This window comes from Pteropus alecto, unplaced genomic scaffold (genome assembly GCF_000325575.1).
Source record: "Pteropus alecto unplaced genomic scaffold, ASM32557v1 scaffold7, whole genome shotgun sequence".
Lineage (NCBI taxonomy): Eukaryota > Metazoa > Chordata > Mammalia > Chiroptera > Pteropodidae > Pteropus > Pteropus alecto.
This window is the reverse complement of record NW_006494614.1, coordinates 9,831,684-9,857,104: the sequence shown is the minus strand read 5'-3', so window position 1 is coordinate 9,857,104 and position 25,421 is coordinate 9,831,684. Positions and strand designations below refer to the sequence as shown.

The following is a 25,421-nucleotide window of genomic DNA, read 5'->3' as shown; positions in this document are numbered from 1 at the left end:
AGGACTTCACTTTGAACTAGGACATGCACCAAAGTGGAGATACATGAAGCAGTGATTATAAAATAGGAAACAAACACAAGTGTTCTAGTCTAGTTATCTCTATGACAGAACTGACAAAACGCATGTATACACCCTTATCTTCAAAGTTTCCCTACCAGGAGAATTCCCACCCAAATCAGAAGCAACTGCACCAATCCAAAGAGCATTTCTTGTGAGGAGGTAAAACCTCATGAACCACAAGATGTAAATAAAAATAGGAATATTAGTATTGCCTTGTATTCAAATAAACATGAGGCAGTACATCGGAAATTGATAATAGGCTATAAACTGTATCATGAATTTTGGTCAAAGTGGGGATTTTTAGGTGCACATGTGTTCCATGCAAATGAGATTTAGGTGTGCCCCAATTCCACCTAGCCCAAAGAATGTAACGGTGCTGCCATGAAGGAAATCATGTGACTAAGCATCTGGGGTCTAAAAGAGGTTGAAATACAGTGTGCCCACAACCCTGGCAGTGTGTTTTTTCAGAAACAACTACCATCAGTTTGCTATGGTGTCATATTCTTGCAGCACTTAGCATAAGGCTGCATATACAATAGATGGTTAATAAATGCAGATTAAACCAGGAATTGTCAATGTAGTTTTGGAAAGCTGGGCAAGGGTGGGTACTGGGAACATTTTTTTTTTTATCATAATCTTACTTTTCATCATACAGGTATTTCTGTAGTACACACAAAAGAATCTGAAATTACAGGCATCTATGAGAAAATCGACCAGTATATTAAATTGAATAAAATGTATGCTGCTGGAAAAATGATCCTGGAATATTTATCAATGGCGTGGGTGTCGATCCTCATGCTCACGTAGCTGGTCCTCTGACTTTTCCTCTGGGGGGAGCTCCTTTCCGAGGCCAGGGCCAGCTGCACCATCATCCTGTCTGGCTTCTCTCCATTCTCTGGCATGTAGTTGCCCAGGTCATTCACCTCCACGTCGCTGTAGCTGCCATCCAGCATGACAGTGCGTGGCTGAGGTAAGCCACAGGTGCAGGGAAGCTGCGAACACAGCAAATACACGTTGGGATGCAAGCTCAGCTTCAACTCTCAGAAGCCATTCGAAAGAAACTGCAAGGTGGAGGGGGTGGCCTTTTTCTAGTCTCTTTTAATCCCAATTAGGGATGGGAGATGAGAAAATAATGGTGGTGGCACCGTAAACATTCTAAAATAGCAGGTCTTATTTTTGCTTACACATAACAACTCAGCAAACCACATCATATCAGAGACCAACAAGAATGTTTATAGTCAGGGAACTGCTCTGTTCTCCACGCGATCATTAACCAATAGGAGCCCTGATAAAAGTGTTTACAGATAACATTACTGAGAAACAGAGAGGAGTAGGGAAGGGGGAGTTTGAAAGAGGTGGCATTATGGGGATAGTTTACTACTACATAGAGAGTTTTCTGGAGGAGATAACCATTGAGCTGCAGACAGGAGAAAGAAAAGTCAGGTGGAAGGGAAAATAATCTGAGAAAAGATGAGAGATGTTTGAGGTTACACATGAGGAAAAAATTCCTAGAAGGAAGGATGTGCTTCCCTGGAAACTTCTTTTATTACGCCTCTAAGTTCATAAACAATTGGTTCCACCATGTTGAATCGTCATTTATTTTTATCACTAAACTATGAACACCACCAAGATTAAAGGAACTATGTGTTAGTAAACTTGCCTTAACACCTCCCGGTGTATGGTAGATGCTAAGTAAATGTTTGAATCAATGAAAAATAGAGCCCAGAGTAAATGTCACACTGTTTTGACATATTTTGTTTGCTCTTCACACCAACCCCGGGGAAAGCAGGTGAAGGAGAGGGCATCATTAACCCCATTTCACAGAGGTCTGATCTGCCCAAGGTCCAGAGCTAGACCGGGCTGCATCCCTTTAGCTTATAGTAAAGTCACCTTCTCCCGGAGCTTCCTTTCCTTCCGCTCCTGCACCGTCGTCAGGTAGTTGACGGCTGCGTACTCCAGCACCGAGAGGAACACGAACACAAAGCTGACCCAGAGGTAGATGTCCACGGCCTTGATGTAGGAGACGCGGGGCATGGAGGCGTTCACGCCCGTGATGATGGTGGACATGGTCAGCACCGTGGTGATACCTGCAAACAAAGTGAGAAATAAGCACGTGTTTGCCTTTCACCAAGCACACCAGATGACCGTGCCACCGTTCTTTGTCCTTCCTGCTCCTTCGGCCTAAAATATCTCCATCCCTGTTCCTCAGTCTAGCAAACACCTGCTCATCTTTCAAGATTTAGCTTTTATGAAGCCTCTCCTGTTCCTCCACCCCTCAAGCTTACTCTTCTCCCCTCTGTATACCTCATATTCATTGTAGCACCTGTATCACTTTCTTCTCCTAAGGGATCCCCAGACATTCTGGCAGTAAGATTTATTTCCATTCATTTGTGTTTAAAACAAAGATTACATATATGAGCAGATATATATGTTTCTTGTAACTACCTCTCTAAAAAAGGAAAAAAGTACACCAGATTTACTTTAATATTTGTGTCCTTGTTGCTAGTCCTGTAGTCTCAGGCCTCTGTCATCAGCTGTCAGGGCATCTCTGGCAGCCACCCCCTTGCTGGACCTGTCTGACTATTCAGCAGTGTCCAGTTTTACCAAGGATGATGATGTTAACCTCATTTAAGGGAGACAGATATTTAAAACTAGAATGTATGTTTATTTAGTACAGTAACTGTTTAAGCTATAGAACAACTGTTAAAGGACAAGGCATCTGTCAGTGGAAATTTCCTCAGGATTTCAAATTAAGCTCAGAACATTTGTTTGGCAGACACCAAATCACAGGGGATTGGGGTCATCTTAAGGGCCATGTCCAATCCAGTTTCACTGAAATCGGGTGGGTCACCCTCTCTTTTGAAGCCCCCAAATGATATGAGCAATGGTGGTGTGTGATTAAGTGGGCATAATACTTAAAGTGGGGGTAGAGTCGATGGCAAATAGCTATCAATGGAATTCTCATAGAGCAGGGGTTCTCAGGCTTGAGCACGTATAAGAATTAATGGGAGAGCTTGTTCAAAACACAGGTTTGTGGTTCTCTCTCAAGATTCTGATTCTATTCAGGTAGATGGGACCCAGCGTTCTTCATTTTTAAAAATTTCCATTGGAGATTCTGTCACAAAGATCCCCTGGGCCAGTTTTTGAAAAATCCTGTTGTAGAATGTCATTTCCTTATGCGAGCAGACAGAGAAAGCACCCACAAACTAGGATCACCCACCCCAGGATACGGCTCAAACGAGACTAAAGATGGGCTGTTTGCATGGGCACTTATGGAGACCTGGAAATGAGTTTTCTAGATTTTTAATAATGGCATTTCACCTGTGAATGAATAATTTGAAGTGTTTCCAAGTTATAATGCCAATGGGTTTAGGACCAATCTGAAATGAATGGTTTTATCTGGAAGGAATTATTTATATTTTCAGATACCTGGAATATGCACTTAAAATATTCCTTACCTAAGGGGACTCTGGCAGGCACAGCTCTGCGGTCGATCCAGAAGGACACCCAGGACAACATGACCATCAGGGTGGCGGGGAAATAGGTTTGGAGCAAGAAGAAGAAGATGTGGCGACGCAACGTGAAGTTAATGTACAGACGGTTGTACCAGCCTGGGGGACACAGGAAGACAAGACAGCACACACCAGAGCTACCCAGCTCCTTCATAAAACAAATTTTATTCAGGGAATCATAGATGCCTTAGACACTTCACTGGAAACTTACCACACCTTTACAAAGTAGAGGTGAGAAAAACCATGGAACAGAGGGATTATATTATACCCACATCACAGGGGCAAATCCATCTCAATAAATCTTTGACCCCTGTCCTATACATAAAAGGAACCCCATGAGAAGGTCATTTAAGACTCTTGTTACTCAAACTATGGGATAGGACCCAGCAGCATTACCATCACCTAGGAGCTTAGAAATGCAGGCTCTTGATCCCCACCCTAGATCTACTGAATCAGAATCCGCTTTTAACAATACTCCCTTTGTGATTCATACGCACATTAAAGTTTGAGAAGTACGGATTCAAACAATCCCCTTTGGATCTCTTTATGGAAGAAAATTAGTTTTAAGTTAAAATATCAAGCTAAACACAACACTGCATTTAGGAACAGAGTGAACAATCACAGGTCCCGTTGTGCTTCGGCTTGGCCTTTGTGTTCTTAACAAGGGAAAAATATGCATGGAGGAGTTGAAAGAAATAGAGGAACAATGAAAGAAAGAGGAAAAAGCAGGATACGCTTGAGATGATGAGAACTAAAAAGAAAATGAGGACTTGGCAACATTAACTTGAAAACTTGGCATCCTGGGCAATTACAAAGCACTATTTATAATTGTAACAGTTCCAGAAAGTAATTGTAGAGGTGCTACAGACCAGCGGTCCCCAACCTTTTTGGCACCAGGAACCGGTGCTCCTATGAAAATATAATGCCCGATGATCTGAGGTGGAGCTGAGATGCTGATGCTAGCATTGGGGAGCGGCTGCAAATACAGATGAGGCTTCTCTCGCTCACATGCCGTTCACCCCCTGCTGTGTGACTCAGTTCCTAACAGGCCACGGCATCCCAGTCCATGGCCCCAGAGTTGGGGACTCCTGCTACAGACCGAATGAATGTTTGCGTTCCCCTAGAATCCATACGTCGAAACCTAATGCCCAATGTGATGGTATTTGGAAGCGGGGCTTTTGAGAGGTGGCCTCATGAAGGGGAAGCCCTCGTGAATAGGATTAATGTCCTTATAAAAAAGACCACAGACAGCTCCCTCACCCCTTCCACCTTGTGAGGACACAGTGAGAAGGTGGTTGTCTATGAACTAGGAATCGGGCTCTCATCAGACACTGAATCTTCCAGCACTTCGATCTTGAATTTTCCAGCCTCCAGAACTGTGAGAAATTAATTTCTGTTGTTTAAAAGTCACCCAGTCTGTGGTGTTTTGCTATGGTATCCTGAATAGACCAAGACAGCAGGGAATATCAGAATGCTAAAGGTCATAGGAATGGGAGTCCCTTGAAGAACCAAGACTCGTGCGTGATATATACAGAAGATAAGATGTGCTGGATTGTCAAGGTATGTTGGAAGAATAATGCTGCCTGCTGTTATAGATTAGAAACACTTAAAGGTTGCTCTTCCCTGTGCAGTCAGTCATACAGTGTTTTAGCAATAGAGACTCCATAAGGATTGGAGCAAAATCATCCTGAAAAGTGATTACTCAATAAAGAGGCAAGAGTTGGAGAGCACAGGCCTCAGCTGTTAACCTCAGCTGCCAGGAGGGAGACCACAGAGCGTGTCCTCAGGAGAAAGGGGTTGGCAAGCCTGTCCAGACCCTTGGTTCAAAAAACAACGGCACTGCCCACAGGAAAATGACCAGGTTCCTGCACCAAGGCTCGCAAGAAGGTCATAAGAAGGACCTGTGCAAGCAGTATAGTGAGACGTGATTGATTTACAGTGGAGCACCCCCAAAGGGGTTGGCTGAAGCAGAGAGAATGTAAATGGAAACAGGCCTAATATTGGACTGTTTCTCGCCCGCAGAGGAGGGGGCTCTGGTAATCATATCAGGAGTAAGATGCCCACTGCTACACTGGCAATGTGATTGTCTCAGACAAACCTCCTCACATGCCTTATTTAAGTCCTTACTAATATTTTCTAGGTTATCACTCCTGACGCTTGGTGGCATCAAAAAATCACCTCCACTCAATGCTCGCCACCGTCTAGACCTGATTTAGGATTCCCATCTTCGGTTTCTAATTCAAGCGGCGCTGGCTCTGCTCACTTGACAACCAGTTCACACCTTTTCTAAAATAGAGGATGACCCACCCTCGCCTGGCTAGCACATGCCACACACCTGTGCTGCTGTAGTAGGCCAGTTTCGTGGTTGTATGGAATTCTTGAATAAGGAACTGGGAGAGTGAGATCCGCTCATCTGTCTTTAAGGAGTCGTTGCCTTTTTTCCAGTATAGCATGAGGTCATCTTCCGTATAGGCATCTGAAAAGATGAGAGAGCATCAGGCACAGAACAATGGGAAGACTGGCCTGTCTGTGCGGCTCTGTGGGAGCTGCCCTCAATCTGCCACACAAAATATTGGGATTGTAATGGATCGTTTGCATAAACAAACTGCACTCTAAACAGAGAAAAACAAAATCCAAAAAGATACATCTAATTCTCCCGTCTTCTGGAAGTCATCAGAACAAAGCTCTTGAGCCTAAATGCTCATAATTCCTGCAAAAGGGCTCACCTTGCAATTCGGCCTGCCATTTATTAGGTTAAACCAAATGAAATTGATGTTTTTGAAGATTAGAAACTGTAATTTGCTCTGTTTAAAAATCTTTTGCCAGTTAAATGATAGCGAAATTTTATATGGTTTAGCCTTCTAAACCAGGGTAATTTGGCCCTTTCCTTTCTTCTTTCAAAGTATAGTGATGCATCATTGATAGTGAATACCGTTGAACACTCTCAGGTAATAAGGGTTGCATTCTAGCAAGAAAGGACCAAGTCCCTTCTTAGTAGGCCTCCAGTTGCTCCTACCCAAGGTAAAATTAAAGTGATTCCCCCGTGAGGATCATTCCTTCTGGTGCTATCACTTCCCCAGCCTCTGGCACTTTAGGTGAGTACACTTCTTATTCCAACTGAACACATCTACTTGCAGCCTGGGCAGAACAGGTATAAACCTAACAGAGATGTGAGTCCAGTCTGTTCATGTATATAAAGTGCTTTCCAGGGCTCACTGATGCTCTATTTTATTCCTTTCTTTTATTCTATTTCTGACCTTTGACCTGTGTGGTAGTTGGTTTCATGTTTCCTTTGGGCTGTAGTACCCAGTTTTTCAATCAAACACTAATCTAGGTTTTACTGAGAAGATGCTTTGTAGAACTAACATCTACAACCAGTCACTTTAAGTAAAGGGGATGATCTAGGATACCCTGGGTGGGCCTGGTCCAACTCAAAAGGCTTAAAAGCAGACCTGATGTTCTCTGAGGAGGAAGAAATGCCGCCTGTGGATGACCTGATGTCCACCTACTGCTCCTACTACTGAAAGTTGGTCAGAGGTGTTCAGAATTACTCAGGAGCTATATGCTGATGTCTGGCACAAGGCTACTCACAGCTCTCGATTTCAAGTGAGCACGTTTGTGTGTCCAGAGGAAACCGGCTGAAGTCCATGTTGCACATTGCAGTCACGGTAACCCTAGAAACAAAAGACAAAGTCCAGATTTTCAGAGGAAGCAAAATACACGTGCAAAATGCTAAAACAAACAGAAAGAGCCTCTGCTTCCTTCCAATGTAACTGCCTCTTTCCTATAATTCATAAGCAATGTGTCAGGCTTAAGATGAGTAGTTAATGAGTGATACCCTCACTGTAATACTCTCAAGTATTTATGTTTAAGTCCGGGGTCAGTGTGAAGCAGATAGAATGCCTCTGCTAATTCCTATCATATTCGAGCATTTTAAAAAAGCAATAGTCTCAATCAATATAACAATGTGAAATAAACTCATATGATACAGTTTCTTCAAAGAAACTGTAAGACCATATATAGGCATAGACCTCTTTTTATTGTGCTTCTCTTTATTGCACTTCACAGATGTGTTTTTTAGAAATTGAAGGCAAGACCATCCACCAGCAAAAGGATTACTATTCACTTTATCTTTGAGATATGGAACCAAACCCACAATATCTCCAAGGTATGCCTATATTGTTCTTCTGTTTTAGACAAATTTAAGTTCTTCGGTTCTTTTCTTGATTATATTGATATTTAATATTTATGTACAATACTTCAGCAATATTAAAAAAGCACTAACACCAGTTGCCAAATTCAGCACTTTTTTACAATGTTGATATTTTTATATTGATAATATCTACTAGTGGACATAGGTGTTTTTAGTAGATAATAGTAATAAAAATCATAGTAGTGTAAAAACACTGAAAGATCTTACTGTACCAACATGCAAGCACTTGCTGACATCTAATGGTTTTGTTTCCAAGTTGACACACACAAAAAAGCTTCTGCATCAAAGAATAAACAGAGATATCATCAGTCACAGAAGATCTCCCATCCAGTGGGGAAATCTCATGGCAGGTCATTGGCTGGTATTGAATATACTGTTTTTTCTTCAACTACAGAAAATTGGCTATACACATGTTGTGGAAATTATATAGATAATTTATGGCCAAAAAGAAAAAAAAATCACTTTTAATTTAATGGAAATTTCAAAGAAAAGATCTTTCTTAAAACTGAATCATCCAAATATTTGTCTTATTTTCCCCATTCCATTTGGTGTGGAATGCTTGTGTTCTGGAGGAATTTTGTTTTACTGGCAGCTGGGTAGTCTTATCTCCCCTGGATATGCTAATTAAACAGGTTATGTTGGGGGTGGAGGTTCATCAGACTGATTCTTTGCAGCCTGACTTGACACTTTTCCACTTGAACCCACACAATGAAAGAGCACAGTTTGTGGTGAAATCTATCCTGTCTGTTTTTTGTTTTCCCAAGTCCCTTTAAATTAATTCACTGGGAGATCTTCACTTGTCTTCCATGGAAACTTAGCAGGTCCTGTGATTTTTCTGCTCACTCTCATGTAATAGAGAGTCATACCTTTGTAACAAAACACATCTCAATTCAGAAATCAAAAGAATTTTGGTTCGAGATAGTAACCAACTTCGAGCTTCGTTCAAATCAAGACTTCTCCTCCTCCGCCCAGCTGAGGTACAGCGTTGGCATTCAAATGGTCTGTTTCTGCCCATGCCTGATCATCTCCTGCATGGATATGAGTAGAAAAGGGAGGTAGGAGCAGGACTGTTCTTAGGCTAGGTGGCTTCACGATCTCTAAGCCTGCTACATGGTTGAAGCTGAGACTTTCTTTCCTGGGTTCTTCTTTCTCACTGCTGGGTACCTTCATTCTCTAGCAGCTACAACCCACCCTATCTCTTGCTTGACCCACCCACATTTCATTCCACACACACTTAACTATTGTCGACAACCCTAGGAATGCAAATTGATCCCACCAGAGCATAAGCTTCTCCTAGCTCTTCCCCCTGGGGTGGTTAGACAGTTCTTCTCTCACCCTCTAACTATGCAGTAGGCACACATGTACCAAAGACTCTGAGTGGTCCCAGAGCAAGCCCACTCATAGCACCTCCACAGCTCTCTTCTAAGAAAAATCTCACAACTCTTTTTTTCCTTCCACATCATTGACTTTTCCATATCTTGAAGTTGACTGGAAGTTCAAGAGCCACAGCATTGGTTTTTCAACATTTCCTTAATAAAATCTATCTAGCATGATAGAGTATCTCATTTTTGAATTCACTTATTGTATCTTGATGCCTAGGAAACTTCTATCACCTTCCTATTACCTGTCGCTCCCTGCCCTCCCATCCTCTGCGTGGAGTCCATACCTCTAGTTGCATTCTAATCATCCAGTTCCATGTTAATCTCCTCCACTAGCCTGAAATCATGCTGAGGGCAGTGACATATCATTTCACCTTATGTCCCCAGAGCTTAAGACGGAACCTGGCAGGGCTTTCATATATACAACTCTGGGGCCACCCTGGCACCCAAAAGGTCTTAATAAAAATTTATGCTGTTGAATGAATAAATGAGTGGACGAGGTAAGAGGATGGTATATTAGGATGTATTTTAGGAGTTAACTTGTGCTGACAGAGTTGACAATACCCAGCTACTCCATGCTTCCTCCCAAATAAATCTCAAAGTGGTAGTCCTCAGTAATCTAGGCCTCTTCTTTTCCCCTCTTAAATCAAACAAACCCATGACTTTATTTGCAATAAAAAAATCAAATCACGTGTCTAGGAACAAGGAGGCTCACTGATGACTTTGATCCTGAACATACAGGAGGTTTTTCATGCTCTTGTTTTCTCTGTTCTTCCTTGTGAGGTCACATCCAATGATATGCTGGATTGGACATCTTTCAGCACATGAGAGCTGACCAATAGAGTTTCAAGGAGTTTGCAAGCTGGTTGTTAGACATAGCCTTATTAAAAATTAAGTTACATAAACTTAAAATTAAATAAGTTACATTAAAAATAAAAGTAATACTCAAAACTCATCACTTCCTAATTATTTTATTACATTTTACTATTACCTATACTCCTGAAGTTACCTACATCTATTATGTTTATATGGTGAAAATACTATCTAATGGTGTGTTGCCACCCATTTCTTCCCACTCTGCATTCAGTGACATCAAGTTGGTAGCTTGAAATTAGCCATGACAGGCATATTTACATTACAGAATTTGGCAAATGCTACCAATTAGGCTAGAATTATTGTTTATTGATTGTCTAAACTAAACTCAGGAAAGTGATTGTCTAGATTTATGAGAGCAGATTAAACCGGAAAATGTCAAAGTTCTAAAATGTATCCAAAAAATGGGAATCAGAGAGGTCGAAGGAGAGAAGACTGAGAAGAATGCATTATCTATTTCTCTGACTTCTACCAGAGAAATAATTTTTATTATAGTAAAGTTTTTCAATGAAACATAACATACAGGATAGGGTATAAATCATAACTATCAGCTGGAGAATTTTCCCCAAGTGTATTTTCAAGACTGAATAATTCTTTAACTTTGTACTCATGTGTACAGTTAGTTTTACTTGATGTTGAAAAGTTGGAAGCTCCCGAAAAGTTAGAAGCTAGCTCTTTGCCAGAAAGCAAAGAGCTGTTGTGGAAACAATGATTTTCTTGGTTAAAACAAATGATTTGCTTTCCTTCCATGCTTCCGGTGTAAAAGAGTGCCACGGGTGAAAAGGCGCGGGGTGCGGCGCGGGGTGCGGCGTGGGGGAGTGGGGCGGGGCCTGGAAGGCCCTTACCGAAGGCTGTAGAGAACTTTCCCATCCGGCTGGACCCGCAGCATGACGTTGTCCGTGGTGGTGTCGTGGATGAAGGAGCGCTTGGAGTGCACAAAAAACATGTCGGGGACCCAGATCTTCTTCACCAGCCGGCCGTCAAACGTCATGCTGAGGTTGTTGGTGCTCGGGAAGGACAGCCTCTCATCCTTCCAGTAGTGCCTCAGGTAGAGGGTCATCGTGAAGTCCTGGGGCCAGAGGGCAGAGAGGGGAACTCCACACACTGAACCCATGGGGTATCAGCAGGACATTCTCTACTTCCGTGGAGCCATCACCTGGCTGGGAAATGAAACTGAGCACCATGAGATCTTGCTTCTAGTCTCTGCGGTTTGCTGCAGTAGGAGGAAGAGGACACTGCAGAAGAACTCAGCAAGAGGCCTCTAAAGAAAGGTGTCCCTGAGCTCCTCATCATTCCCTGTCATAGCCTCCACACTGAGAAGGCTGCTACTGCCAGCACCGTGCCCCTCCGCCTGAGGGCTCCCAGGCCGACACACAGGGCAAACTAGAGGTGCCAGAGTTAATGCCTCTGGAAGCAGCCTTTAGCCAGAGAGGGGAGCTGGGGAGTGAGGCAGGTGGACAAGTGCCCCAGCTCCCTGGCTCCTCGGTTGAAATAATCCCAAGGCGTGTTCTGTCCTGACTCCCAGAGTACCCCAGTGGGACAGCATTTCATACCCTGGTAGTAACTGGTTCCATGGCATAGCCACTTTTGCTTCCTTCCCTTCCTTCTCTCACCTCTCGACTCTTTTTTTGTGTTTCCTGGCATTGACTCCCAGATAAACTACTTGTGCCAGAATACTGTCTCAGGTCTACTTCTTGGGGAACTCAAGCTAAGATAAGGCCCTAAAAGTCCTATAAGTCAAGGAGTTCTAGAATGTTTATATATATATATATATATATATATATATAAACCCACTAAAAAGGGAGAACTGAGGGAACACATCTGCTTCTTTTGTGTTTCCACAACAGGACAGAATCCTTAGTAGCAGAATGTGCTTGGCTATTTGGCAGCTGCAACTTTGGACCCTGCTGTTTATGTTTGAGAGCCTTTGCCCAGAGAACGCATCCCTTTGCCAAGAGACTGGTCCCTGGAGGGGGAAGATCAACTTTGTCATCTGGCTCTGTTTCATACCAATTGGGTGGCTTTTGGCAAGTGTCTAAACCTCCTTGACCCATCTGTAACAATGCCCAGTCCCTGGGGAGTTGTGAGACTCAGCGAATTCAGGGTGCAGAGCTCTGCCCCAGAGCAGGGCCTGTGTGGATCCCCCTGCCCGCAGCCCCGGAAAGAGAAGCACTTACCATGTCGACCTCTGATATACTGTCCAGACTCTCCACCTGCACATCCACACCAACAGGAATGGCCGGGCCTGTGGGCAGAGTGTGGCAAAAAGCATTTATTCTTTTTACTTGAACTTTTACTGTGGAAGAGATAGGCCTAAGAAACATTTTATTTGGAACCTTGGTGTCACGTCAGAGTTGAAGTTTTGGTGTTCTCACATGCCAAGATGAAGTCAAACCAGAGAGAAAAAGGGGTGGAACCATAGGCTGGCTCTCTAGACCATTCCAGCAAAGGTAAAATTAATTGTTTTTTGTCTGAATCATCCCAAGTGATTCTGAAACAAGGAGATTAATATATATATGGTTATACATGCTCATCTAAAGGTACAATGAAGACCAAGGCCAAAGCTGATCAAAACTAGTTCTGATCTAAGGAGTTACTCCTTAGCATGAGGTCATCCACTTTATTTTATATATTTTCCTCCTGATTTTTCACCCTCTTTCATCATGGAAGTCAACGTCTCTGTCTGGCCACGAGGAAAGCATTGCTTGATAAATAGGCACCCATAGCCAAAGTCATACTCAGATGATTTTCCGGGGCCATAGAGCTGCATCTTTGCCACATGACGAAGTAGCTTCCAGGGGGGACATGATACACAAAGTTGGTCTTGAAACCATTCGATTTTTTTTTGGCATTTCTAGGCCATGAAAACTTAATATTCATAAAGGGTAAAAAAAATTCTAAAGAAAGTAGATTGCTGCCCTTTTTCCTCCCTGCTTCCAGGCACGTAGGGCAAGCACGAAGCGCATTTAGATCATTGTGGAGTGAAAAAGTGAATTTGGACCCAACAGCAACAGACTATAGGCTAGAGACTCCCTTCTAGAACTTGTTTATTCTTTGGGTGAAGGTGACTGGAAGAAATAAAAGGCATGAGAATGACTTCTAAAATAAATATTTTTTCCCAGGGGGGCGGAAAACCCATGAGGACAAAAACCCTATTTAACACTAAGAGGGCTGAAATCTCACAGCTGCAGGCTAAGCTTTAAAGGGCTTTGGCATCCCTTTGCACAAAATGATTATTTTCTCAAGCTATTTTCATTTAATTAAACTCAGCAGACCACACTCTGCCCTTAGATATGTACCCAGGGTTCTGTCTGTCAGCTCCCAGATGAGAACAAATTTAGTCCAAGTTTGTTATTTTGGAGAATTTTCAGGAGGCAGCTTTGAGCAGCAGTTGCCCCATCTTCCTCTTGCCCCTCCAACAGCTAGCTGCTAGCCTCACTGATCCTGAGCCGTCCTTGTTAGAAGCAGTGGCCTGAAGATAGCTTGGCTGGTCTGGTCTGGCTACTTACTAGTGGGCACCTCCTGAGAATAGTTCAGCAGAGCCCGGGCCGGACTGGGCAGGGCAAATGCTCAGAAGATGCTGTGAACTCAGTGCCTTGTTCACTGAGCACAGAGACAGACTTGATCAGGGGAGAGCAAAGCTAATTGATTTCTGCTCATAGACAGACAGACAGACAGACAGACATGAAGGAAGAAGACAGCTCCCATGAGTGCACGTCTCATACCTCCAAAGCCAGGCCTCATGCTAAAATCATGGTCATCTATCCTCAGAAGCTGCTCTGACTTCGTCAGTGGTGATTTGGTGATGTCTGGGCTTCGTTTCAGAATTGGGCTGCAGAAGGGGAAAAAAAACAGGTTGATCACATATTCTAATTAAGCCATATTTTAAAAATTTGCATTCAGACTTAATCTTGACAGGTTCAGTGGGATACGTTATCTCTTCTTTTAAGCTACTAGATATCCTCTCTTCCTTTCTCCAGCTTTCTGGATAAATGAACTGACTCAGGTCTAAGACAGTGATTTACAACTATGTCTGTCTGAGGAGCTTTAAAAATACAGGTTTCTAGGCCCCACTTCAGATTTTCTGATTTGAGCAGTTTGGGAATGGGGCCTGGACATGAGTATTTTTTAGATCTTCCTAGATGACTTTAATTTGTAAGCAAGGCCAAGAACTACTGGTCTCAGCCTTATTAATAAGTCCAAACTCCCCCAAAGCTCCTTGGCTGTTCTGGGAGGTTTTGAGCCTAAGAGGAAGGACAATGAGTGTGGGCAAACCCGGCACTCTGACCTCTGTTGGCCTCTGTAGCGGGAGAATGGACTTTCCCTTGGGTCAAATGCCAACCATCTTGGCTCCTTGGGAGGGAGTTTTTTGTGCTTTTACTTCTGAATTGCACCTAGGGACATTTTGTTTTCACTTTTTCTAAATAGGTAATATATTTGCAAGGTTTGACAATTTTTTAAAAAGAAAATGCAGTGAAAATTTGGTCTCCCACTTCTGCCTCCATTCACCCCAATCCTTCATCCACAGGTACCTCTTTTATTGGTTTCTTGTCTATCTGTCCAGACTTCCTGTAGGTACAAGTAAATACAAATACATATTTTAATTCTCCTATTTCTTCCAGTTTTATTGAGACATAATTGACACATAACATTATATTAGTTTTAGGTGTACAACATGATGATTTGATATATGCATGTGTTGTAAAATTACCACAGTAAGTTTAGTTAGCTTTCATCACCTCACATAATTACCATTTTTTTCTTATGATGAGAACTTTTAAGAACTACTCTCTTAGCAGCTTTCAACTATACAATATTATATTATTAATTATAGTCACCATGCTGTACATTCAATTTCCAGAACTTATTTATCTTTTAACGGAGTATGTACATTTTGACGCCCTTCACCCATTTCACCCATTTGACCCCCACTTCTGGCAATTACCAATCTCTGCTCTTTGTTTCTACTAGTTCTGTTTTTTTTTTTTTAGATTCTACACATGAGTGAGAATCTAAAAAAATCATATTGTGTTTGCTATCATGTCGTCACATATGGTCTCCTATTTTATACACAAAGTTAACATGTTATATAAACTCTTCTTATGTTTCCTTTTTTCTTTATTTAATTATATTTTGGATTTTTTTTTCCACATCAAAGTATCCCAAGCTTCTTGTGCTTTTTTATACCACATAGTGTTCCATTACATGGATGCACTGTAATTCACGTGACCAGTTCTCTGTTGGTAGACATTTGAGTTGCTTCCAGTCTTTTGCTATTACAAAAAATGCTGCAATGGCCTTTAACCAGCTTCATTTACTCATCAGCACCATCTGCAGAATCCACGGAAACAATTACCTACCTTCCCACCTCTTACTTATACTAACACCAGCCTGTTCTCCCAGGGTGCCGCCTCCCACACACTTCCTTTCCCCTGGATGCAGGAGTGCCCAGACTTTGGCCTGCATCAGCATCTCCTGGAGAGCTTCTTCGAACCTAGATTCCTGAACATCTCTTTTCCCGGAAAGTTTCTGATTCAGTAGGTCTTGGCTGAGGCCCAAGAATTTGCTTCTCTAAGAGGTTCCTAGATGCCATGATGGCTGCTGCTGGTCAAGGGATAGCACTTTGAGAACCATTGACCTAATGCGTTTTATCCTCAACATGCACAATTTCCTCCCTTAAAACTAATTTAGTCCACCTTTAAGTACTTTGCTATCTTCTTTCTTGAAGAAACCCTTTATCACTCTGAGAGAAAAATGTGACTGGGAGACAGAAGAACAAGGCTGTGACTTCCACTCTGACACCGCCTGCTCTGTGCCTTTAGGCAACTTGTTTCCCTGAGACCTGAGACTCCCATTACCTCAGCTGATAAAAGGTAAAGCTCTGTGACCTGACAAGGGTGCCAAGAGCAAACTCTGAAGTGGCACACAAATGGAAGGAGCCATTGTCATTACTGAACTGAAGTTCCCTTCTAAAGCAAGGAAATTACTTGGCTATGTGTAAAGCCAGATGAGTGATAGATAATTGGGGGGATCATTTCATAAACTATATAAATGTCTAACCAATGTACTGTATACTTGAAACTAATAATAAAATAAAATAAAATGCTAAAAAAAAAAAAAGAAAGAAATCTGGAAGAAGCAAGGAAGCATTCTTCCTTAGAGACTTCAAAGGAAGCCTGGCCCTGCTGACACCTTCTTTTGGACTTCTAGCCTCCAGAACTATAAGAGAATAAATTTCTGTTATTTTAAGCCACCACATTTGTGGTAATTTGTTATGGCAGCCCTAGGAAATGAATATATACAGTCTTCTATAAAATAAAAACTATTTTCAACATACAAAACAAAATTAAAAAATAAAGTAAGAAAATTACTGTGCCCACAGCAAAGGAAACGGCCCAGGGAAAGAATTCGAACTAGTGAATCAGGACCCAAGCTACATGGCTTACAGATCTAAGGTAGAAAAAAGCTGGGAACTTCAAGAGGAGGAAAGCCAGTCCCCATTGCCACCCAAATTCTCTCTTCTCTCCCAGCTGGAGCCAGGAACCCCGTCCCATCTTCTCCTTTTTGGTTCTCCCTTCTTCTTGTCCCCTACCCTCTGCTTCCTGCTCCATGATGGGGTTGAGGGTGCTGCTGAGAATCACTACAGCTGAGGTGTGGAGAAGAGACATCTTTAGCATGGTGTGTGTGTGCCCAGGAACATGCCTGCTTTGCTATGGACATCTTTGTGCTTCTCGGCTCTGTCTTTGAGGCCTACTACGAATGTTAAAAATAAAGGGATGCTAGAGACATTCTAGATACTCAAATCAACAAAGCACCCCTCACCCTCCAGATATGCTCCATATCTAACTAGAATAAAATATAAAAGAAAAAAAAACTATGACGCTGCAATGCATTAGTTTAGCCTTTTGAGGAGCATTTCTCTAGTACCCACAGGTGCAAGGATTGGAGGATTAATTACTTAGAAGGCCTGATTTGAAGAGGTCTGACCTAAAACATCTCCCCCATTGGTCTACCCAGGCCCGAAACTGATGCCATCCTTAACTTGGGTCTACCATGAACCTGTTAGTATGGAGAGTAACGCCTTTCCAGGTTGACTATATCACTAGGGCAGCCTTGCCCTCGGCTTATGAATTCAGCCAAATGGGCACTGGCAGGAGATGAGAGAGTAGAGTGTTTATTTCTCCTTCTCTCCCTGCTTTTGTGCCAGGGAGTAGCAATGTCTGTGTTGCTCTGTGATTATCTATAATCACTGTACTTCAATAAGCACCAATAATACTATTTCCCTTTCAGGCCTGTGGGTACTCATCTCATGGCTCCCTGCTGTTGCTAGTCCTTGAGGGTATCGGCACACCTGGTTGGTTCCCTGAAACCTGCCTACAGCTCTGTGAGTAGTCCCTTTATTTAATTTGGTTAAGCCCTTTTGAGTGCAATGCTGTTTTCTGCCAGGACTTGACTGATGCACAGGGGCACATCAGGACTGATGCATAGGGATTATGTCCTCTGTAACAAAATGGAGCAGAGACAAGCGTGGGCTCTGCAGGAGTGGGTCCAGGAGTGGGGAAGAGCTAACCCTGAAGGGAGGGCTGCCCTTGGGGGTTACATGCCATCACAATGGATAGTCAGCAGGAGCAGGATGAGGCCACAAGTCACCGAGGGCAGAGGCCTCTTCATCTTCAATACCTGGCACAGTACTTAACCCCCAGGGCTCATGACACATATTAGGTGAAAGATGGAAGGAGTCAGCCCCTCAGATGGGTACCTGAAAAGGGAGGCAGGAAGGATCGAAAGAGGGGGTTGAAATGGAGATCGAGCCTGGCCCAGATTTATACTTTGGCTTTGGGCCAGCCTGAAACAGAACTAGACACTGACTAAAGGGAAGTTTGTCAAATTCTGAGATGCCACTACCTTTGCTTTCATGAAGCTTAGGTTCTAGCCTAGAAGAGGCTAGTAAATAAGATACATAAAGTCTTTTCATTGTTGTTTAATATTTTAAAATAACTTAAAATTTTTGGAAAATAAATCTATGTATAAAGGAGAGGGTAATAACCTGAGCCATTCTTTATATATCCTTACAGTCAAGAAAGACAGAGACAGAGAGACAGAGAGACAGAAGAGAGAGGCAGATAGAAATGACACTGTAACTTGCTTTTAAATTCAAGTTGCAATGTATCATGAAATATTTTTCTTGTCATTGGAATCTTTTTACCAGACAGGGATATAATTATTAATCTTGAAATGAAGGATAACACACAGTAGATAATAGGGATAGCTAATACTACTTGAGTACTTACTGTCTGCCAGGTACTGCGCTAACTCATATTCAATGTATTGACTTGGGTTAGTCCTCATAACAACCCTGTGAGGTAGGCCCTATCATTATCCCCGATTTATACCCAAAATGCTAAGACATAGAGGGTTTGAATAACTTATAAAAGCGATGGAGCCAGGAGTCAGATCCAAAGGGTCTGGCTGTGACAGTTGGAAGAAGGTTGGCCACAGTGTCTTGTTGGAAGATTTGGCTCCCATTGCCTAGAATTCGGGCTAGATGTGGAAGGTCGGGCTTATCTTTCCCCTCACATTGAAGCTATCATGTCCCTTGCACGAAATTGGTGCCCACTCACCTATTAAATGAGTTAATTTATTGAGTCCCTGGAAATTTATTGAAGAAGAAACAGACATGTCCCAAGTTTTGATGATAAAGGATGACATATGAGACAGCATTTTGGACTGAACAAGGGGGTACATTTTTTGAACACCCATTTTCATTCTGTCCTCTTGGAGAGAATGAAGAGTTCTGATCTTTGGTACTTCTTCTTGACGTGTCCTTGTTATAGCTCCTAGTCAGTTTGTATGTGGTAATGACCTCCCAAAACCTCTCTCAAAATTCTGCCAGAGGTTAGACAGAGTGAGGATGGGGGCCTGTGATGAGCAAGGGGTCTGCCAAAGGGATCATTCAATTAATAGCAGAGTACCTGACAAGTTATACTTTACTTTGCTGATTATTTCATCTCTGAGAAGATAGAGAACTTAATTTTGACAAGGAAGCAAGGACTAACTAATGAAATGATCTTGCTTTCTTGGCATGTGTAATAGCCAAGTAGAGAAATCCCTGTATGTAGTCCAAAACACAGACGTCATCCTCAGCTCCTCCCTCTCACACCCTTATCCAGGGCCACAGAGGACAGCTGGGCATGCCAGCCCCAGCCCCACTGCGAGAAGGTATATCAGCTCATAGGAATGCCCTTTTCTAAAGTGCATAAGGACCCTGAGTAGGCCACGGGAGCCTCCCCATATGAACCAGTCAGCATAATCCCTGTGCATCAGTCCTGACGTGTCCCTGTGCATCAGTCAAGTCCTGGCTGAAACTCATCCTCAAAATCTCTCACCACATCCTGGCCTTTCCATTTCCACTCCCACTGCCGTATGTATTATTATTTCTCACATTGGAAGGAGCAGGCTTCTTCGCCTCTGGTCTCTAATAGTCCAACCACCATACCAACACCACGGAATGAAAAGCACAATCATGCTCCTTCCCCTCTTAAAAACCTTCACCCTCAAAGTAAAATCCAGAGAAGTTGGGCATATAAGGCTCAAAATAAGGCTCCTGCCCATCTTTCCTGCCTCAGTTCCCACTCTGTCTCCCACTTGCATTTGCCAGTTACACCTCTATGCCTTTGTTCCTCTGTCCCATCTGTCTGGTAGGTCCTTCCCACCATTCTTCACCTCCTTTCATGTCCAGACAATGGTTTACACTCCTAGATTGAACATCACCTCCTCCTGGAAGAATTCCCAGGTTTCCCTACTTCCCATTGAAGTCAATGTTTCTCTTCCTCACATGCTTTTATTAAAATATTCACTATCCTGTGTGGCCAGGGCTTTCTGATCATCTTACTCACTTCACTGTGAGCTCTGTGAAGGAGGAACTCTATCTTCTACACTTCTGTAGCCCCAGCTCCTAGAAGTGCATGGAGCTCAGATTCTACAAAGATATGTACAAAATATGAAGAGGAAGCACAAACCCAAGAGTGTATTCATAAAGCTTAATGTGCCCATAAGAAATGTGCCATGGAGGCAAACCTAAATGAGGCAAGACTCACAAATGCTTAAGACAAGCAGAATTCCTCAAAGTTGTATTTTGAGACAGGATAGTCAGTAGAAAGAAATGTACTGCTTGGAGAAGCTGAAGCAATGTTAACAAACAAGTACAATAAGGCAGAGATTCTACTAACAGAATCCAATTTTACTCTGATATTCTCCGTCAAAGAGAATGGTCTTCAAATTGGGAAGGGAAGAGCAAACTAGTTGTAGCCCAGCATAGTGAAAATGATAGCACAATACTATGTTTCTTGGCCTTGATTACACATTGGGATCACCTGAGGAGCTTAAAAACTCTGAAGCCACACCCTAGAACAAAGATGAGACCCAGCCATCAGTAGCTTTCAGATCTCCTCAGCCGACATCAAGAACCTCTGTTCTATTTTTTTTTTTTTAATGGAGCTAAAGCCTACAGACCCAGATGGATTACAGATGAAGAAAATGAAGGATCCTGCAGCAGAGAAAACATAGAATATAGGACAGAGGCCAGAAAACTGGAAATGGGGTAGTGTTTTCTTGATATTCACAAAGAAAAAGAAAAAAAGTGTGGTGGAAACTGCTGAAGTTTAGCTCCAGGTTGATTCTTGACCCTGTTCTAAAACTTTGATAACAAAGACTACTTAGGAACATAACTGTGTTCCATCACGTCAATGGCATTAAACCAGTGCGAGTTCCCTGTGGGGCTTCTAGTTTGGCAGATCAAAGGGTGTCGCCGGGTGGTGTGCACAATATAAAGAAGGGGACAGTTAAGGGGCTCCCGGTGAATGAGGGTCTGCACAGACATTTCCTATCTGTGCCCATTATACAGTGGCATAAGTGAGCCCTAGCAACTTAATTACTAAGATTTACAATACTCAAAGGACTTTCACATATATTGGTTCACACAATCCTTACAAATAACCTTGAGGTGACAGACATAATTGACTCCACTCTACAAAAGAAACAGACCTTTAAGATGTCCAGAGACTTGTCCAAAGTCATAGAGTGAGAATGCAGCAGTGCCAAGTCCCAAAGCCAGGTGTCCTTACTGTCTGGAGCCTGTCTTCCCACCACCATCCCTTCTGGCTTGGGGGCCCTGATAACGACTTCTTGCAGTTATCTGTAACTTTTTGTGCCCAAGCCAGAACTTCAAAGGAAATCCTCACAGATACACATTCAGGGCTCCATCTTAGCTTGTGGGAACATAAATTCAGACTATGATGGCAAGCAGGGTAAAGGATTAGGGAGTAGGTAAGGAAGTGGTCGTTTTCTATAAGTGGCCAGAAAACACTACTCTGAGAGGGTGACAATCAAGCAGAGGGCCAAAGAAGGTGAGAGAATAACCTGCCGATGCTAGAAATGAGTGTTCTAGGCACAGGCACAACAAAGACAAAGGCTATGAGGTGGGACTTGCTCGGTATGCTCAAGGAACAGCAAGGAGGCCAAGGTGGCCAAGCTGGATAGTCAGAGAAGAGACCTGAGCCAGACCAGCTGAGTTTGCTCTGCTGCGTAAGGTTGAACATGGGGCTAGTCTCTAGTTTTTCCACTATTAGTAATGCTGCTGTGACGTTTGTACACTCTGCTCTTCTTCTGTACAGTTCTTTGAGGCAACGACCTAGTGTGCAAGGAAGGACACCTGGCATGCTGCCTTGAGCCCTAGCTTTTCTGACTGATGAGAGATCATGGCATATTTCTCTTCTCTCCAAGTCTGTTTCTTCTGCTGTGAAATAAGAGATTGGGTCATGGGGTAGCTTCGAGATCTTTTAAGTCTGTTCCAGAAGGCAGCATCCCTGAGTGCTAAAGGTACTTTACAGCTCTAGTCTTATTGGCAGATGGCATCGTAGAAAAGGTCAGTCTGGTCACAGAGCCCCACAAATACAGCTTCAGTTTCCACACTGACCCACGAGCATGGGGTGTGGTGAATGAGTATGTATGTGCTATGGAAATTCAGAAAAAGGTTCACCTAATTGAGACTTGAGAGGCAGGGGGTGGAAAAGGGCCAAGGAAGGCTCCTCAGAGAATGTGACAAATCTTCTACGTATTAGAGGAAGAAAAGAAATGAACCAGAGAAAGAGGCAAGAGAAGGGTGTCACGAGCATGGGGAGTAGCACAGCGGAGGCTCAGGAAACTGTAAGGATGAGTGGCAGGTCATAATTAGATAAGAACGTGAAGCACAAAGTGGAGATTGAAAAGTTTAAGCAAACTATCTGGAAAATGAAGGGACAAGATGAGGAGAAAACTACTAACTTAAGAGAAAATCAAGTTCCAAAATATTTAGGGCAACCATAATGCAATGGCATTCACTTTGCCAGGACAGAGGTTTGAAAGCAATATCTCACACATCATTATTGCCTTTCTCCTGGCTTCCACCCTTCATCATTTGAACTCATTGAAGTCTCCTCTAGCCTAAAAGCTTTTGCTTGTCTTTTCTTCTCACCTTCATCCAGTCTGTCTTTCAATTCACAGTCTGGTTTCTTAAAGAGTTATCTATATTCACTACATTTTCTACTCTCCTCTCTTCAAGCCACTGCCACTTGTCTCTTCTTACTGAGGTCATTTATGACTCTTAGCTGGTGTATCTAGAGCTTACTTTTCAGCCCTCTACCTAACTGATTTTGACCTTAGTGTGATCTGACCCTATTGCTTACTCCTTCCATCTGGAAACCCTGACACTTCATTGCAATGCCTCTCTAGTCTGTAAGCCCCTTGAGGACGAAGCCCATGTCTGATTTAGTCATTGATGAAGCACCCATTGCCCAGTGTGATGCTGGCCCTATAACGAGCATCTGATAACTGTCAAATAAATAGCTCTCTTAGCATCCTTGATACCTCTCTATTCCAGTTGTACCTATTTCTCTGGTCCCTCATTTTCAGCTTCCTTCACTGAGTCCTCTTATTAAATGATTGTGTATGTAGACAAATATTCTTCTGTACAAAGATATTCATACAGAATGTTTATAATAACAAAAGGAGCAACTAAATGTCCATAAAATAGAGGAAACTGCTTAAATGTGGTACATTGTACATTATTATGCATATTATGCATTACATGCAGCCATTCAAATGATAATTATATGGACTTTAAATAAGTAAGCAAGTTTACAAAATCACATTAAATACAATAAGCTTACAAAACTATATGCACAGAATAATCCCAAACTAATTAATATTAAATATATGCTTAGAAAAAAGTCTAGGAAAAAATATACAAAAATGTTAAGGTTATTTCTGGGTTTGGGAATTACGGGTGATTTTCGTGTATTTTTAAAACTTTTCCCCCATTTTTAAAAATTTAAATAACGGTCATATGTCTTCCATAATAAAAAAGGAAGTTCTTTTAAGTAATGTTTTAAAGAATATCTGTTTCACTCTTCAGGACTTCTCTCCATCGCTGGTATTTACCAATAGGTTTCTCTCCAACTCTGGCTTAGGAGAGAGGCTGATAGATTTTTGATGACAACCAATAGGGTTTGTTGCTGTTGCTTTTAATTCTCATGTGCACATTTGGTTCAAATAATCTCTATGGCTGCACCACTCCACAAATTCCACCGTTTGCCCAAGCAACTTCTGACTCTGACAGAAACAGGGCATATGACTAGGGCACAGCAGTCCCTCTCAGTGTAAGGACTCCCCATGACCACTGGATTTCTCAACTCCTAGTTTTGTGACATTGCTAAACAGCCCCAAATAAGTGCTGTGAGCTATAGCTGGCTGTTCAGGAGCCCACGTATGGAGGACATTCTCAAACCTAGGAGTGACACACAGAGGAACCAGACACTCAGCCCTCCCACTAGCCCCAAACTCCAGAAAGCTGAATTTCCTTTTATATTAATCGATATTCCCAACCTCTATCCAATTTACATCCAGAGACATAGAAAGCTGAAGTTCAGTTTGGACCTGAAGCTGATAGAGAACAGAGAGTCAAGAATGCCCCCAGCTGCCTCCATCTCCTTATCAGTAAAGAGAGAGAGCTGGATTAGGTTTTCTCCAAATGTCCTATTTGTTTGAGAACATCGGGCAAGCAGGTGTGCAGGTGTGCACTTACATTACCAGTGCTGTCATCAGAGCTGGCTGAGTGAGTGTGAGTGCCAAAGGGACTGTTTGGCTCTGTCTAAGCTCCCTCTTCGCAGGCTGGTACGACCAGGGCGGCACGTACAGTGCTGGTGACATGCAAGCAGTTGGTCTGCAGGCAGGTCCATCCCTGCACCCTCCCCGCCACCAGTTTACTGGTGGGGGACAATCTTATGATCCTTCTAGCCACATAGGTTAAAGAAAGCTGCTTCTTTTTTCTTTTAAAAAAATGTTTTAAAAGACCAACAAATCTAGCAGAAATAATTAGAACTAAAGAATCATTCTCACTAATTAGAGGTGCCATTGGGTATTTGAGAATTTGCAGATTTATTCCAACCTAGGAGGCAGACATCAAATAATTGCCTTTAATTTTTTTAAAAAATATATATATACTGTACTCTTTTTTCCAGAATTTTTCACCTAGGACAATTCATAAGCGATTTAAGAATATGCAATGATAGCACTGTATCTGATCTAACATTATTTAAAAAGAAAACACGATTCTAACTTCTTAAAGCGAGGGGGTGGGAAGCAGGAGAATAAAGGGAAAGGAAAGAAAAAGCCATCCACATAAAGCACCATATGCTGGAAATGATCCCAGAACATCGACACCATAAGCTTGCTTTGCACACCTTCCTAAATCCTCTACCCTAAAATGTCCACTCACCTGCCTTTCTTAGACATCTCGTGGATTTCTCTTCCTCGCCAGTGCACTCTGCTTTCAGTGACCAAAACCCATGCCCACCACAAAAGGAAGATGCCAATTTTCATATTCTGGACAGCCAACATGGGTTTCCAAATCCAAACGGTTCTCTCAATAAACAGCAAAAAGGAAAAGGCTGTTTTTTTTCTCTCTTAAGACATTATTGGTCTGTTCATTATTAGAAGGATGTTTACTCATGCAAAAAAAAAACAACCCACAGTATGTAATCTGGAGAGCAGGAGAAAGCAATTTCCACTAAACCTATAAATCCTCCTACGTCAGATGTCAGGGATTTTCTGAACTGAGGTTGAAGTCCTGTGTCCTTGTCAATTATTTTGGCGGTCTAAATTAGTTCATCGTCAGATGTGGTGAATATGTTAGTGAAAGTATGTTTTTTTCTGGTCCAATGAATAGAAGCAAGTAAAAATGGACCAAAGCAATTTCCAAAATGAGAAATGTCAGAGGCGCTGAACTGCTTCGTATGTCATGTTAATGTACTCCTCCCTGCATCTATTTTAAGCTTCCAGCCATTATTA

General features: G+C 42.4%; 1 protein-coding gene across 4 annotated transcripts; it reads right to left on the bottom strand.

The window, feature by feature from the left end:
• Positions 1 to 300: 300 nt before the first annotated feature.
• Positions 301 to 25,421, bottom strand: GABRR1 (gamma-aminobutyric acid type A receptor rho1 subunit). 4 transcript variants are annotated; one of them, XM_006926314.2, is made up of 11 exons: positions 24,850 to 25,421; positions 17,867 to 17,966; positions 16,740 to 16,790; positions 13,763 to 13,869; positions 12,215 to 12,282; positions 10,883 to 11,106; positions 7,164 to 7,246; positions 5,908 to 6,048; positions 3,519 to 3,671; positions 1,951 to 2,147; positions 620 to 1,052 (listed from the first exon to the last, which is right to left on the bottom strand). In XM_006926314.2, the coding sequence occupies exons 4-11, from the start codon at positions 13,779 to 13,781 to the stop codon at positions 759 to 761; spliced, it is 1,179 nt and encodes a 392-aa protein (XP_006926376.1). In that variant the 5' UTR covers positions 13,782 to 13,869; positions 16,740 to 16,790; positions 17,867 to 17,966; positions 24,850 to 25,421; the 3' UTR covers positions 620 to 758. The 4 variants fall into 4 exon arrangements, with proteins under 4 accessions (XP_006926378.1, XP_006926377.1, XP_006926375.1 ...); XM_006926316.1 differs by lacking the exon at positions 17,867 to 17,966 and having other exon boundaries at positions 301 to 1,052; positions 16,740 to 16,787; positions 24,850 to 24,989; XM_006926315.2 differs by lacking the exon at positions 17,867 to 17,966 and having other exon boundaries at positions 314 to 1,052; positions 24,850 to 24,977.

Coding starts and splice junctions, on each gene's coding strand:
- GABRR1 (XM_006926313.2), bottom strand. CDS start 24,971: ATGTTGGCTGTCCAGAATATGAAAATTGGCATCTTCCTTTTGTGGTGG. Junction 12,283..13,762: donor CATGAGGCCTGGCTTTGGAG/GTATGAGACGTG, acceptor CTCTGCCCACAG/GCCCGGCCATTCCTGTTGGT. Junction 11,107..12,214: donor GTATATCAGAGGTCGACATG/GTAAGTGCTTCT, acceptor CTCTGGCCCCAG/GACTTCACGATGACCCTCTA.